This window comes from Gymnodraco acuticeps, unplaced genomic scaffold (assembly GCF_902827175.1).
Source record: "Gymnodraco acuticeps unplaced genomic scaffold, fGymAcu1.1, whole genome shotgun sequence".
NCBI lineage: Eukaryota > Metazoa > Chordata > Actinopteri > Perciformes > Bathydraconidae > Gymnodraco > Gymnodraco acuticeps.
Window position 1 is genome coordinate 1783955 of NW_022990125.1, and position 16622 is coordinate 1800576.

At 38.6% G+C, this 16622-nt stretch overlaps 1 protein-coding gene across 1 annotated transcript; it reads left to right on the plus strand.

Moving 5' to 3' along the window:
- Positions 1 to 945: 945 nt before the first annotated feature.
- On the plus strand, positions 946 to 15622 carry LOC117546415 (protein FAM102A-like). The gene is made up of 10 exons (XM_034216635.1): positions 946 to 1122; positions 3084 to 3113; positions 5696 to 5812; positions 7665 to 7711; positions 8388 to 8539; positions 9098 to 9202; positions 10960 to 11155; positions 11259 to 11380; positions 11848 to 11917; positions 12842 to 15622. Exons 1-10 carry the CDS (start codon positions 970 to 972, stop codon positions 12885 to 12887), a joined length of 1038 nt encoding a protein of 345 aa, XP_034072526.1. The 5' UTR covers positions 946 to 969; the 3' UTR covers positions 12888 to 15622.
- The last annotated feature ends 1000 nt before the right edge of the window (positions 15623 to 16622 follow it).

The window sequence follows — 16622 nt, forward strand, 5'->3', positions numbered from 1 at the left end:
AAATAGTTTAAAGGATATGTTTTTTTTGATCCCATCTTCTAGTTATTGTACATTTGTTTTCAACTCCAAGCCTAATTTACAGATTACAATGTGGAGCTGCATTTTCACAGAAATCTTGTTCTGGCAACACAACACATGTCACAAGTGATATAATAAACAAGTCAACATTCATTGCCCTCTTGCTGCATGTTTTGGTGTTTCTATGACTTTTCTTCAGCCTTTGTTTTCAGAAACAAAAAGATCGGTGCCAGGTCTGTTTTTACTCCTACGGCTGTGTTCCCAGCCTTTAACCAGGATGTATGGATACTTAAAGGTTTTCCACTGGCATTTTCTGTGTTTTCACAGAAATCTTTTGACCATCGTACATGGTTTCTTTGACAGCTTTCTTATCAGCAAAGGAGGAGGGGAAATCCTGAAAACTCTACCACTTTAAAATGTGTGTAATGTCGTTCCATCAGGACAGTCTTGTTGACAATGTCACCAGTTCACTGAAATGAGAAAATGTACCCAGTGTCATTAGCCATGGGAATCCGCTCTGTTATTCAGTCGTTTTGGAAAAACTTGCTCACAACATGTTTTCTCAGTGTTGCTCTGATAAATCTGATCCTCGTTGGACACACTGGTCATGAGGCTATGAGACTGGGATAACATAACTGTAAAGAATGTGCTGTTCTGAAGTCTGAGTATAACAAATCAGAATTATGGGTTTTCCGAGCCTTGAGAACGTTTGGGTTTGACCTACATGCCAGGAAGTAAGTCCTGGTCTATGCATAAATACACACTTTATGGTTGCTTTGACATCAGTGTCATTTTCAGTTGTATTGCCTCAGCAAATAAAACAATGAATCATACTTTTATTGAATGAAGTCTGCAACTCTAGAAGCGAGGAGTAAGCAGAAATGGAAAGGCTTTTCGAAATAAGTCATTCATGGCAATGTACAGTACATAAATTGTAAATCGCAGAGATTTATGTGCCCCTGCTGTGTGTTTTTTCTTCACAGACAGGAGGTTCGAGAGAACTGTGTTCGCTGGAGGAAGAGGTTCACCTTTGTGTCCAAAATGAGCGCAAACCCCCACACCGGAGTCCTGGATCCCTCTGTCTGCAGGTTGTCAGTCAGGAAGGTACGACTTTTATACAACAGGTCAATCAGTGTCTATAAAAAAACTATGATTTTAATTAGTTTTGACTTGAAGGTAGTCAGGTGATAATCATCTGAGCCATTCATTAACAAGATTTGACATGGAGTAGTACTGAATTACAAAAGAAATTAAGCAACAAATAAGCTATTTTTATGAACCACCATGTCTGATACTGTTTATGTTACCCATTTATTGGTTAGTTTGAGTCATTTAACAACAGGTACAGTTACAGGAATCACCAGTACTGCCATGCTCTTAACTGCAAATATAATTTATCACTGATCTAGAAGTAGTTAAAAGGTTGTCTGGAGCAGTGGTTCTCAAACTGTTTCACTCATGTACCCCCTTTGAAAAAAAAATTCAGCCAAGTACCCCCTGATCAACGCAAAAAAAATTGTTAGGGAAAACATGCCTATATAAAGAGGTACAGTACAGCGCTGCACCATCAGTGTCTGATTTATTAAAACAACAACATTGTAACTGAGAAACACTTAAATGCTACATTTCAAATGTTTACAATCCATCACTAAATTCATGGCAAACCAATTTTAACATCATGCAATAACACTGAGACGACATTAGTTGCATTAAACTGATCTTTTTAATAAGTTGTACTTACAATGTAGTGAAACATGGGCTTGAGCTTCACTGAGGACCTTTGTCATTCTGACAGGGAGGCAAACTGCAGTTATTACACTTCGCGTTTTGAAATATGTGTAGCTCTGTTAATACAAAACCCACACTGCTCAAACTTCGTTACTTTTCCTAAAATTAGTATATTTATTTACTTTGGGGCATGGGGAATGAAGAGAAAAAGATATGAGCATTTTGAGCATGGGTTTTTGACCCCTCATAAAAACATTATGCAATACTTTGCGGCGACACGCCGTTGCCAAGCAACGCTTATTGTTTAGGTCCTTTTGATAAGCAGGCAGTCATATCATTAACTAGAACTAGCTAGATCGGATAGATTTGGACATAAAAGCGAGTGAAGTCTAACCGGACGCGAGAGAGAGATCAGAAAGCAGATCAGCTGCTGCTGACGGAGAACACGCAGCTCTGCATGATCACAGCTCCCCCGCTGTGACGGACCGTTGAGTGGAGCAAAATACACTAAGAGTTAGACCTAACACACTTAGCTAGTTTATCTACTCTGGAACTAGTTAAACTAGTTATACATATATTTATTCTTTACTGTCGGGTCACTTATAAAAAAAAAAGGTTCAGCGAGCTGCACGAGCCTGACGGGCTGTCAGGAGAGGGAGAGGAAAAGAGAGAACCCCGTTTATTGTTCCCATGTTGTTATCCAGAATTACTGTAAACCTTTGAATAAAGTAGTTAATCTACTATTAGTAGTTTGTTTAAATGCATTAATTATGTTTTTTTTTCATTAACATAAAATAAATCTCACGTACCCCCTGCAGTACTCCAACGTACCCCTAGGGGTCCGCGTACCCCCATTTGAGAACCACTGGTCTGGAGCTATGCTGGAGCCGTACTGATTCACACTACTGTTCAAACATTTTGAATCAGCTGTTCTTCCCTATTGAAATGGCTTTTGCCCCAAAAGAAGAATCAAATTATTCAAACTTGTTGCGTGGGAATACTGTAAAGGCATGAATGACCCTTGACCAGTATAGAACCAACTCTTGTACCGATACCCAGCCCTGAAGAACTGCATCCACCAACAAACTAGATACAACCAAAATAAATGTACATACTTTTTGAGTCCGAGGTATATCCAGGATCCAGGATATTTCAGTGATGCTGAAATCTCCCATGTGAACGGCGCCTCGATGCCATGCTCTGAGGCACCCTGAGTGTGGTCTCAGCCTGTAATTTTGACTCTCTCTTTGGGAGCCCTGTAATTGGAGGCCACTGTAATATGAAGTTGGATCAGTTGGATCACCAGGTTCATTACTGTCTTCCTGTTTTCCCTGCAGGAACTCAAAGGAGGAAAAGCATATACGAAGGTAAGAGCTTGTGTCTCACATTCATGAAGTTGCCGATGAGCTCCGTGTAAACCTTAATGCCACATTGTGTAAATATTAGCATTTCTCGCTGCACTTTGTCAAGCTCTGCACTAGCAGGGCTTGACAATAAATCAAAAATGCGTCCTCCCTACGTTCACTTTTGGCCGGAATCTGCAGAACATCCTGCCAACACTTCTCTAACCGTAACTGTAATAGCTCCTACCAAATGAGTCACGTCTCGTGCAATGAAATTACAAGGTCAAACCCCTCAAGTCGATAAACTTTTGTTGATCCGTGGACGTTGTTGCCGGACAGGAACCGTTTCCTCTGTTTTCCCTATTCTCCATTTAGGTTTCCTTTTTGCTAAATATATACCCAGCTTCCCTCTTTAGAAGTTGGCTTCCTTTTAAATACACACCTATGAAAACAGAAGCTCCTCAAGAAAAGGGAAACCTGGAGAATGAAGCATGGGAACATTTAGATTGAGAGGAGCTGTAAATTGTAGTTAATTTAAAATAACATCCCAAATGAGCTTCAGGCAAAGGCAGTTTCCACACGGCAAGAAGCTGTGAGGTTATTTTTAAAGGTAAAGTCATGTAGGCATGTACGGTCCATTTCAGTGTTACCTTCTAAATCTGGATCTCTAATGCCGGTTTCAGAATCAGAATACCTTTATTCGTCCCACAGAGGGGAAAGTTTCATTGTTACACCAAGTAAAGAGCCAAAGATAGCTTAATATTATTAAGAAGCATGCATAAACATTAAGCCCCATGCGACATCTTGTAAGAAACAGCGTCTGGGGGCTTCTTAACATTTAACAAACTATGAATGTGTCATACCCACTTAACGGGAAGAAACTCAGCTATCAGACAATATTAACTATTTTTAGCTAAACAAAACACAAGGGTAATAACAAGCCTCTGAATTAGCCCTGAGCTAAACTTAGCACAGAACTCACGGTATAAATACTTTATTACTTATCGGATCTGCACAAACAAGATATCAGCTAGCAAGCTGAGATTCCACAGTATCTAGAAGTATTAGTATCATCACTGAGAGACCAAAACTCGCGGCAGGGGAAGCAAACCCAGACATCACACAACGTAGCTTTACGGGACCAAAATGGAAAATAAGTCTTACCTTAGCTGTTTTCTGATCAAAAGTTGTGTTCAATGGCAATAAAACGCATAAAACGCTGCTGAAGGTTAATCCATAGGTTAACCCAATGTGCCTGTGTCATTTTGAAATGATTACTGATAATCCATCTTCATACTTATGGCAAAAAACAGAGTTTTCATATATAGCTGCTATGATAGCTACGAGAGTGTATGACAGCTTCCGGTTTTGGGCATTCTGGCTGCGCATCACTCATTCATTCAATGTTTAGATGGATTCTAGGAACTTCCCTCGATTCTATTGGCTCTAATGGTTCAAAAGAGATGTCAATCATCAAAATCGACCGAGGGGGGCCAGAGATATGGAAAATGCAAAAGAAAATGCAAAAGAAAATATCTCTAAAAAGGTCAAATGTCACTTGTTTTGCATCAATCTTGATACAGGGTACTTATTATTTGTTATAGTTTGGATTCCTAAAGCTTTTAGTCCACTATCCCATCATTCAAGGGTGGTGTTCACTATAAGTAATGGTTTATTTTTTGAACGGAAACTATAATTTACTTTTTTTTTTACTGTGTTCAATCTGAATTTACTTTAAAATAAAAAAATTCTATATTGATTCTGACTTTTCTACATCCAACTCAGAGATGTATCATTACTTTGAGTAATACTGTATAATATATAATACTACTGAGATTAATTTCCCCCTTTTAAAAGGGAAGTTATTGTCATTTGTTCTGGGAATGTCATTTTCGAGTGTCTGAGACCTTAAAAACAGGCTTGGGGCTTAACTGGTTAACACAATTTACACACATCCAGGAAATTAGAATAATAGGGCCTCTTTCCTCTTTACTGAATTGTTTTATTTAGTAAGAAACCACAATTATAGACCATGTAAAGTTGTTTTTGTTCAGCTTTTTGTGCCGTTACAGCTCGTCCTAACTCCCCCTTTCTCTGTGACTATTTTCCCATTTATTTTCAAACAATGTTCTGAATCTTTTGATTTTTGGGAGGGTAAAGGGAGAAAAGATTACAAACAGACTGCATCATGCAGGGAGAGGCCGTCCTAATACCTTTCCAGAGTGCACACTGTTTAGGTGTGCCATAGATTCCAAGGAGTCGTTCCCAAATGTGATACTATCATCAGTGTTGCTCTGGCCTTCCTTTCATGATTTTCTCACTGGCTGTATATCCAGAGAATATAACCAGCTACCTTTTTTTAAATGTAACATGTCATTCTCTTCATCAATTCAACAAAAATATAGGTTTGATGTCTGTTAAGAGTGACATGTGGTTTCTAAACCCTGTCATATATAAAGACTTCAGAAGCTTGTGACTTTTTTTAACGACGGTCATTTAGTAAATGATGGGTGCCACAGAGATCTCTCATGCCAAAAATAAAATGCCAATGAACCCGTCCATTAGTGAATCTAGAATTAACTTGTTTTTTCTTCTTTTCCACTCAGCTGGGCTTCACAGACCTCAACATGGCGGAGTTTGCGGGTTCTGGCTCCACTGTGCGCTGCTGTCTGCTGGAAGGATACGACACCAAGAACACACGGCAGGACAACTCTATACTGAAGGCAAGGAGAAGGGTGTTCGGGGACAAAAAAAGACAAAAAGTCTGTTCCCTCACTGTAGAAACATACATTTTATTGTGTCGTAAATGTGATGCCTGACACAAGCTAAATCATTAACTCTGACACTTTGACCTTTTCCTTGATTGCTTCCACTCCACGAGTTTAATCAGAAGAGACCTGATTGGAAATGTAGAGGATCAATAGGCTCTTTGTCATGTCAACCTGGTGACTTCTGTTTAAGTGCTTTGGTGTTTCTGTCCAAAGGACAAACAAACAGTGGGTGTCTAAATGATGCACACTCTAAATACACAGAATAGAGTGGTGCAGTGACGAGTCCTAAAACCCGGAAGTGAGTTAGCATTTTACCACTACCGGTTCCCTCTTCTCAGTCAATGGGATTTCTCCATAGGATTTTGGAAAATAGCTGGAAATAAGGTCTGTGGTTGACACAAATTGAAGAGACGGATCACGTTTTGTTCTACGACATTAAATCCATCAGCAGTGGTGATTCTTGAAGAGTTGACGTGTCTGAAAAACGATGTTGTTGTTAACAAGTGGCTGAATAGGACTACAGAAGTTGAGGACGTTGTACGTCATTACACAGAACACGTAAACACTCCCGCTAAGTTTGTTTGCCCTGTTCTGCTTGAAAGCAAGTACCTGCCTCCTGCAAACTGTTAAAACAAACGCTTCAACTTGTACAATTTAGAATCTGTATGTTTTAATATGGATCTTAAGTTGGCGTGACGTTGAAGCAGCGACCCTGCTGTAGTTCCTTTATAGCATAACGTTAGCATTTTGCTTCTTGCGATTAGATTTATGCTTCGAAAATCATAAAAGTAGGATAGACATGTGAATATTATTTCGAGCTATTTTCCAAAATCATATGGAGAAATCCCATTGCTTTTTTCTCGAGGGAACCCATGCGCAGCCCGGGTAAAAACGTCATCCCTGCACCACTCTATAAGTAAAAAGGTTCTTTAATAGACCAATATACTATTTAAAATATAAACTTAGGATTTTATATATATTCTAAAGTTAACATTTTAGAATATTGGGAAGATCCACTTGGGATGCAACTATTAGGATGTATTTTTCGTAAAGATGACCTTGGAATAAAATGATTATTGACTTATTTATCTTTTTTTAAACTTTATTTATTGGACTTTGCTATAACATACATATAAGTAGGGAGTCAAATATTTAACGCCCAAGACAATATTGTAAGTATTGCTCAACACCTGGGTAAGAAAAAAAAACAAAGATTAAGTAAAGAATAATAAAGCTACTGCACTTCCTCCTCACCACAATAAGTCCAATGTCTTTACCGGTCTAAAGGAGGCAAACCCTTAATCTCGGGTTGTTGGGAAATCCTCCTGACAAGTGGGAAAATAGGGCCCCATGTTTCCTAAATGATTTAGTGGTTTTTGACTATTGGCTAAACAAAAATAAAATCACTTTGAAGACATCTAAACCCAAAAGTCAACATCAACACCAAACGAAAAGCAGTCATCTTCACACACAGCTGAACAGTTTAATGTCTCTGTGGGTAAAGGAGCTTCTGGATCATTCTCTCTGCAGCGCCGCCCAGAGGCCGTCAGGATACACTGCACTGTAAAACAAAGGGCCAAGATAGTCACGAGTAACTCTGTCATCTCATTCCTCTGGAAGACATACTGTTAACTCGTACGTCAGTGAGCTTACTGGGAAAGCACTCCACACTTTTCCAGTTCCTTAACAGACATTTGGGTCAAAACATGCACTTTGACTCTTCTTAATAGCAAAAATATAGGTTAATCAATAGGAACTGAAATTAAATTGTGTGGTAAAATGTATTTGTATCTCTTTTTTAAAGGTGATAATTGGGATGACCCTCCTGTCTGGAGATCCGTGTTTTAAGACGTGAGTATTTGAAAGAGTGTGAGATATACGATGTGCTTTATTCATGTCTCAGTCATTTCTCAATGTATAGTACACAAAGTTCATCACAGAGCGTCTATCACATCAGCCTGTTGCTCTCAATATTAGATGGAGATCAGACTGGAACTGCAGTAGTAGAAGTGTGTAGAAGTATTGTGTTTTTATATACATTAATATGCAGTTGTATCTTAATTACAGTTCTTTCTATACCCACTAATTTCAGGGTACTTTATTGTAACTTTGTTAAACTTTATACGCCAAAGTTGTGTGGGTTCTTTTCCCCCTGTTGTTGTTGGAAACATTAACAATGGAAAAGTTAGTAACACTGAATTAAAGCTGATCAATATAAACCAAGCCATACTTTCTCCACTTAATTAACTGCAGATATTTTTAATAGTGAATCTGTAAAGTTACATTGTTTTTCTGTTGATGGAGTTCTGCATACATTATAATTGGTTTCCTTGTGTTTTAAGGACATTTTTAACCTTTTAACCAGATTGTTGAACATCATATTTCCACTCGTCCGTCCTTTATTGCTGCAATGACTCAGTTCCCCCGCAGGCAATCCAATGAATGTGAAGAGGCTGCCAAGCTAAGCAGCTCTGTGCTCATTTAATCTTTTCCAGACTGATAACTTGTGTTTACTTTTTTCCTGCAGGCCCCCCTGCGCAGCCAAATCCATCTCCATCCCGGGACAAGAGCACACCCTGCAGCTGGACTGTAAGGGGGAGGGAACGGCCGAGCCCGGGCCTGCTGGGGGGGTCTCTCTGGGCCGAGCCTCCAAGCCTCGACCCTCAATCATCAGCTCAGGTACAGCTCAGGTCTCAGCTGAAACATTTAAAGAGGATTATTTTAGTCTGTATTGTACTCCGAGACCAGGTTACATTTTGAATCTGGCCCTTAAACTACACATTTATCTTAAACCATTGGTTCCAAAACTGTGGTAGTAAAAGGTAAATCTCAGTCAAATGGTGTCAAAAAGAAATGAGGTTAAGAAGTAGTACAAAAACATCTGATACAGTCTTGAGTCTTAGAACTTGGCTAAGCCCCTCAGCGATAAGAGTGTTTCAATCAGAGACATAACTTCCTGGAAGAAGTAAACAAAAAAGAATCATTGTCCTTGCTGGCAATGTTTAGGACTTCTTCATTTTGAAATAAAATACTTGAAAAACAACAGGTTTTATTTCAACAAAAGGTAGTTTACAAAGGCAGTTGCTGAAAAACAGTTTGCATTTACAGAAACAGAAGTAAACCAAGACTGCTTGATGTCTGATCCTGCAGAGGAAGCAACTAAATAAACATTTTGACATAAAATAAATATATGTGAGGTGGTAACCATTTAGTTTTTTCTTGTTTTGGTGCCTTCAGGTCTCCTTGATGAATCAGAAGCCAGCCACTCCGGCCCTGCAGAAGGTTTTCTCTCTGGTCACTCTCGTAACTCCAGCTATGCCAGCCAGCACAGCAAAATCTCAGGTACAAGACTCACTAACAAATGTCTCATGGAGCCCTTTTTTGTGGGGGATTAAACTCTTTATTATACAAGACCTGTAGTTTTCCAATACTCCTGTAGGAAGTAACCTCGCCAAAGTATCGCGTTGATAATCTGTAATATTTTTAAGGTCTCATCTGATTTCTTTTTAATAATAATATTATACTTAATTATACTTTTAATAGCACCCATAATCAAGTCAAACTAGGGTAGGCAGGCAGTGCAATAAAAGCATTTTGAGCTTAGATTTAAAGAGGCCTTGTTATGCTTTTGGGAGTTTTCCCTTTCCTGTAGTGTGTTATAGGTTTTTGTGCATGTAAATGGTCTGCAACGGCTAAAATCCCCAGAGGGAGTTTCTCTCACACACACTCCCCCCCCCCCCACCTGTAACGCCTCCATTGAACTCTTTGTTTACTTACATAACATAGTGACATCCCTTCTATTGGACATCACTTCTATTGGCTAGTGCTCCAACATGTTTTACATGATAGGCTTAGGGGTGGGACATTAAAGCATGTAAACATTCTCAGTAGAGGCACACAATTCAAATATGAACCTGAAAAAGGGCAAAAGATGTCCTCTTTAAATCTAACATTGTCATGGCATTTTCTGTTGAGGCACTTTTAAATGTAGAGATACAGGTACATTGGTAGAGAAAGAGTGATGACAATCGTCTAAAGGTCTCTAGCTGTCACTGTTACTTTGTGTGCTATACACAATTTCTGGAACCCTTCATTTGCGCTTATCCCACTGGGTGATCATGCATGGTCACATGGTCCACACGTCTATTTGGCCAACCTGTTGACAGATGATTATATTTCTGTCACGTGGGGAACCCTTAAGGCCACTGAAAGCATACATTCCAGTGTTAAGTGCACTATATATATCCTATATGGGAATTTGTCTTAGTGTTTTGGTGCATAACGAAAAGAGTCAAGATAAGATACTGTATATAAAATAGAAAGTGGCCAGAATTACAATCAAAATGTATACTCAATCGTGTTCTTTTTTTATGAAAAGTGAATACATGTAACTAATAGTGTCCATGGTGTAATAAGTATCATTTAAAGGAGTAGTTCACCTACAAACTATATAAATTGTTTTGAGTACTCATGTCCCTAGGTTTTCTATGTAGTAGTCACATGTAGCTTGTATTAAATCATATAAACATGTCACAGTAGAGGCACAGAATACATTTATGAACCTGAAGATGAGCATTATATGTCCTCTTTAAAATAAATAAATCGCTCAAAGCTTTGTAGTTTGTTTTTATTTTATTTCTTAATTGGACTATGCTCAGTTTTCCCTTTGCAATAATGTATGCAATACAATATTCTATTTTTACATTTGTTAGTGGTAGGTTGGCCTGCTATTTTGTATTCTACCTAAAAAAAATAATATATATATATAAAATATTGTTGTATTGCTTTTCCTTGTTAACATGCTGCTGTAGCATAACAGTTTCTCCATTTTGGAATAATAAAGGATATCTAATCTAGTATAAGCCTGGGCATGGTGTTCCAGAGCCTGTTATCTCGAGAGCTGTCCTGACTGGAATAGACTGAAGGCCTCTGCCTGACCATATCAAAGTGCCAGCAGGGAAATACTGAGATACAAGATCGGAGCTACACCATTGAGTGCTCTGTTAATAATCAAAAGAACCATGAAATCAATTCTGAGCTGACTAGAAGCCACTGTAAAGAAGATAAAAGCGTTGTGTTAAAAGCCTGTGTCCCTGCAGGTTACAGCACTGAGCACTCCTGCTCCTCCAGCCTGTCGGACCTCACACACCGCAGGAACACCTCGACAGGAAGCAGCGCCTCTGGGGGCGTGGCCTCCCCTGCTGACACCCCTGCAGAGGGCGACAAGGACGCTGGACGTCCAGAGAGACCCCCTCGACCTCCGCGGCCCATCTTACTCCCCAACAGGCCGTCCAGGTACGAACACAGAGTACAGTGCATAAGTCCTCTGCTCAGGAGAGTACTGTGGTTTGGCCTCTTCTAACTACTCATGCATTTTCCATTTACTGTATTGGTTCAGGAGGAAGCAGGACTCGGTGGAGAGTCACCCCTCTTGGGTAAACGACACCCGCATGGACGCAGATGATATTGTGGAGAAAATTGTTCAAAGCCAAAACTTTGCAAATGTCAACAACACTGAAGGTACTGTGGAGCACGATAAGATTCAGAGTAATCCAACATCAATAGCGCAACTCTGTTTCAACCTTTTCTGTATGTTTTCCCTTTATTGTGAGTTTCAAAAGGACAAAAACAGTACTTAAAACAACAGCTGCACATTTGTATCTCAGTAGTGATTGCTTTACAGGTTAAAAGTAAATAAAAGCAGTCGCTATACTGTATACTGCTAAAAGGGGTTAATTACAGCCCGTGCACACTAAAGAGAACTAGATTTAAAGGGGCCTTATTATGCTTTTTGGGGTTTTCCCTTCCCTGTAGTGTGTTTTATATAAAGTAGGTTTTTGTGCATGTAAATGGTCTGCAAAGGCTAAAATCCCTGAGTGGGATGGAGTTTCGTTCCCACACACTCAGCTCTGTGTTTTGTCTGCGTGTCGATGCCTTCTGGTTCCTTCAGCAGCAGCTCACTGTGTTTCTGTGTCTCTGGCTTTCAGACAGCAACCTGCGACTGTTTGTCAGCAGAGACGGAACGACTGCGCTCAGCGGCATCAGGCTCGGGAACAGGTGAGAGCTCGGTTATGACTTTCTATTATTGAGGTTTTTTTAAACACTTCCTCCGCTCTTTGTTTCTTCCTTCCAGATTGGAGTTTTAGCTATAGAGACATTTTCTATTGTTGTCAGTTTGTGGCGCTAAACAGTTTCCTTGTGAAGAATTTGAGCAAAACCCCATAACGTTTTTAAAAAGTGTTGAAGTTTAGAAACACAAATCTGGTCAGATTTAGTTTAAAGGAGCCCTATTGTGCTTTTCCCTTCCCTGTTGTGTGTTTTTATAGGTTTTTGTGCATGTTATTGATCTGAACCTGAAAATGAGCATAATATGTCCTTTTCAATTTAATTGAGTTATTCCTGATTAAATACTTTTTGCTGATCTAAGATTGGATTAAATGTTTGCAGCTCTTTGTTTTAGACTCAAATACAGTGTGATAAATGTAATGATTGGCTGTCATAGATGGTTCGGGACGATTCGGAAGTCCTTTAGAGGCAAATTCATGATTTATAGATTTGACTTGACTTTTACATAGCATTTATTTAGCCGGCACTCTTATCCTTGGTGGGTACAATCCAAACAAATTGCAAAGAAATGCAGTACATAAACTTCCTGGTTTACGGAAACAAATTGGCCACATCAACAGACTTTAACAAACTATATTCACTTTCAAGCATTAGTTTGGAAAAATAAAAACTTGCAATAAACGAAATGTTTCAGAGCTTTAAAAAAGACTTAATTTGAAAGCCTACCCCCTATTTTTATGACTGTCATCTGTTTGCCGCTACACAATAAAATGTTAATAAATGTCCATGGTACCAATTAAAGTAAGGATTAAAGTGAATTACTGTGATAACCCTCCAGCACATCACACACACACACTAATGAACTTGTCCACACACACACTCTGACTCTGGTTCCTGTGTGTTCGGTGTCTGCAGGGTGTCTGCCGGCGGGTACGAGCCTGTGGTGATAGAGAGCCATTAGACCTGGAGCAGGAGCGGTGGATCGTCTCGTCTTCTGTCTCGCTGGTTTCCCCGGAGCTTCAGCCGGTCTGATGCCGCGAGGGGGAGAAACCTCGTCAGTTTGCACTTTATGTGAAGTTTGTCTGCAGCACTCCGTTCAGCTGTTTCTCTGCACAAATGTTTCTCTCGTACTGCCTTGTGGTGTGTTTACCTAACTAGACTTTGGATGGGATTTAGATCCAAAGAGATAGCACTTGATGGTAAACTGTTTTACCTGTAAGGTGATAACAGATAGACAGTAACATCATACATTTGTCCCTGGTTTTATTTTTCTGACTGATGCTCTAACTGTAGCGTAAAAGGAGGGAAACGGTTAAAAATTACGTCTGAGATGACTGATATTTTCTGTGTTTAAGTCCCCTTTTTAATACCAACCGCTTGAAGTACAGTATTCTTATTTGTCGTATACTTTTTTTGCAGTTAGTATACAAATTAACAAAACGAAAAACACTTTTTATTTCTAAAAATGTAAGACTCTGAAATATTTGTGCTTACTTTGAACCGCTCCTCTATTCCATTTCATTCTTTGAGTATGAATCATTTAGTCAATTAAACAATGTAAAGTCACTACAGACCAAACATCTGCTCATTTTAGTATCTTATCTGTTTAAAATGGAGCCTGCTTTCAAGCTGATATTATTAGATCAAAAAAGTATTGGTGTCTTGTCAGGGCCTGCGTTAATTTAGGTAAAAAAGTTTAAAGATGTTTCCTTTTCAGTTACTGTCAAGAATATTATGTCACTGCTCAAAAACAAATGATTGAATACGACAGACTAGAGTTAAATCCACTTGGTGTCCAACTTCACTTCCATTATAAATTCATTACTCAATTCCATTTGTTTTACAGATTTATTTCGACACGTTCTACATCGTACTTAGCTCGATCCACTTTACCTTTCCACGTCTAGGTGGTCATGGTACATTTAATATCAAAAGGATATTTTAAGACTGACTGCCAGAGACCATGTGTGGAGAACATGTGTGTGAGAAGTGACAGTAATGACATTACATTAGAGCTGAAAGAGACAGGAAGTCATTGCCGGCTAGCCCTGAGTGACTTCCTGATTTGCTGGGGACATATGGACCATTATGTTTCATGTTCACCAACGGTAGAAACCTGGCCAATTGGCTGCTTGATGTATTCTTCTGTCATAAACTGTGTTCTTCCCTCAACACTTGCAGGATGATATGTTCATCAGAAGTCATTTTTGTTAAAGCTTAAAGTAAAAGTTTAGAAAACCACTACAAAGCTGCAAAAACTCTGAACCGCTTTAGTTTTGTTGTCTTTTTGTTGTTGTTGCTGTTCCCTGTTGATCGGGGAAAAGCAGTGGACCCACTTTGTGCCTGTAAAGTTTCTCTTGAATGATCCTGAAGCACCAGGAAATCTGTGAGTGCTAGTGATGGAGAGGAGAGAAATATTGTTTTCTTGTTCTTTGTTTTAATTGTGTTCTATGTTGTAACGTGCAGGGGAATCCCAGCCTATACTCACTGCATGTTGCTGCTCCATCTCCATGAAGGATGACTTGGTTACCATTTAGTTCTCTTCGCCATCCGAAGTTCAAACTGAATGTGAGGTCGATCTGAGAAACACAGTTTTGTGGTACAAACTGTGCTGGTTTTATTTTGAAAGACAGAGTTGAATCCATGAAGAGGGATTTCTGCAGACTCTAATAGTCTTTGTTGCCCCCTGGTGGAGCAACGAGTCTGTGCTCATTTGGTGTTCCCATGGATGTTTAGTTAGTTTGTTTACAGCTGTCTTCGGATGAACAAACACTAAAGTTGTCACACACACACACACACACGGCTGGTTGATGGGTTATTTTTATCAATGAGTTTTTCCATTTGCGTTTGTACTCCAGATACTTTTCCACATAAAGTAAGAACAACATTTTATTTTCTCAAGAGTCTTAAAATCAAAAAATGTCTTTTGTAAAAAGATAAAAAAAGGAATAAGTCTTTATTTTCAAATGCAGGTTAAGTCCACTTGAGTTTAGTTGAATGACACAGATGTTATTTGCCAAGATTTGGCTCCAACTAAGGATATTCTAAAATCATAAAGAGGGATAATCATTTTGAAACCAGCAAATGATTGTCTTTTAAGCTTTTAAAAAAACAAAACTTTTATTACAACTCGTTTCCTTTCAAACAACAAATCGAAACATTGCTTAATTGCATCTGAAACAAATAAAATAATCATTTTGGCCTTGTTTTCAAAGAAAATCGGCTTTTAAGACTCTGTTCTTCATCTGAAAACATACTTAAGCTAAGGACAATATTTTTTATACTTTAGGTTTCCACCTTCCACATCTTCTTACTGGTTGAATCCAGCTCATTATATACAAGTTGAATCACTTTTCTTTACACTACCTGTTTGTATTTTTGTTTATTAATCACGTGGTTTCTCACAATTTTCAGGGTGAGTCACTGACTATTGTCTGAAATTGGGTTTACATCACCACAGCCTTTAGTATTCATTTATATATTCTCTCCCCTTTTTAATCTCTGTATTTCTCATTGTCTGGAGGTTGTTAACAAGCTATGCACACAACTCACCTCCCTTAGTCTTTTATTTTTACAATTAGTAATTCTAACAAATTATTCTATTCCTACAAAGCTAGTATAACCTTATTTTATAGAGAATCAAGTTTGTTATTTCTGCTGAAATGACTTTTAAACAATAAAAAGCTATAGAGTTTGTTTCTGTGTCATGTTTTTAATCATCAGTGTTGTTCTAGCGACTGTATCCAAGTAACTGACGGCATGTGTTTCCACAATGACATGAAGATGAGCTTTCTACAAAAATACACAATGTTCCTCAGGAATTTGTTTCTATATATTAAGTAACAATAAAGCATTACAAAAATACTCCAATACAAGTCAATATCCTGCATGGGGAAATACTTCTTCATTTATGTTTTATAATTTAGAGCAGCTAAATGTACTATAAGCATTGTATTGAAACACAACTGATACCTAAATATTAGCCAGTTTAAACTTCTTTATGAACAGCTAGTTTAGTCCAGGTTTAAGGGGTCAATTAAGGGGTTGGGCCCCTCCAAAGGTCAAAAGATAAATATGTGAGGTCATAGTATTATTAAAAGAAGAGAAAACAAAGCTTTAATTTCTTGGATCAAGTTTTGGCTTTCTTTGGAAAATAATGGATTATACTTCCTTGGGCAATGAAAGTTATTTAAATAACTTTATTATATTGTTGTCAAACACTAAGAACATAAACTACTTTTCTTTTACATTATAATTTAGATTACAGAATAACAAATCTGTGAGGCCAAATTCTGATAATATTGATAAGAATTCCCACACATTATTAAATAATTTTCGTTTCCCCAGAAGAGGGCGCTCTGCTCAACATTATTAATTCAGCGCAGGGAAACCCATGAAATGAAATCATTTAAATATACTGAAAACCAGAGGAAATGTAGGTAGTAGAACCTTTTGATCTTTAGTTTCTTGTAGACTTAATCTCACAAATATTTATCAGAGGCATATGATGCTCCCTGTGTGATAACATTTCCAGCAGTGGACTTGAAAGACACTTATGACAAAGGACAGTCAAAATAGGAGCGAGCCAAGATCCAACAATGGGATAACTAGGGCCTAAAGGGTGGGTGGAGGGGGTCTGGAGGACGGGTTTGGGCTGACAGCCCGGGGGCACGGCCAGGCCCGGTTCCAGAACAAA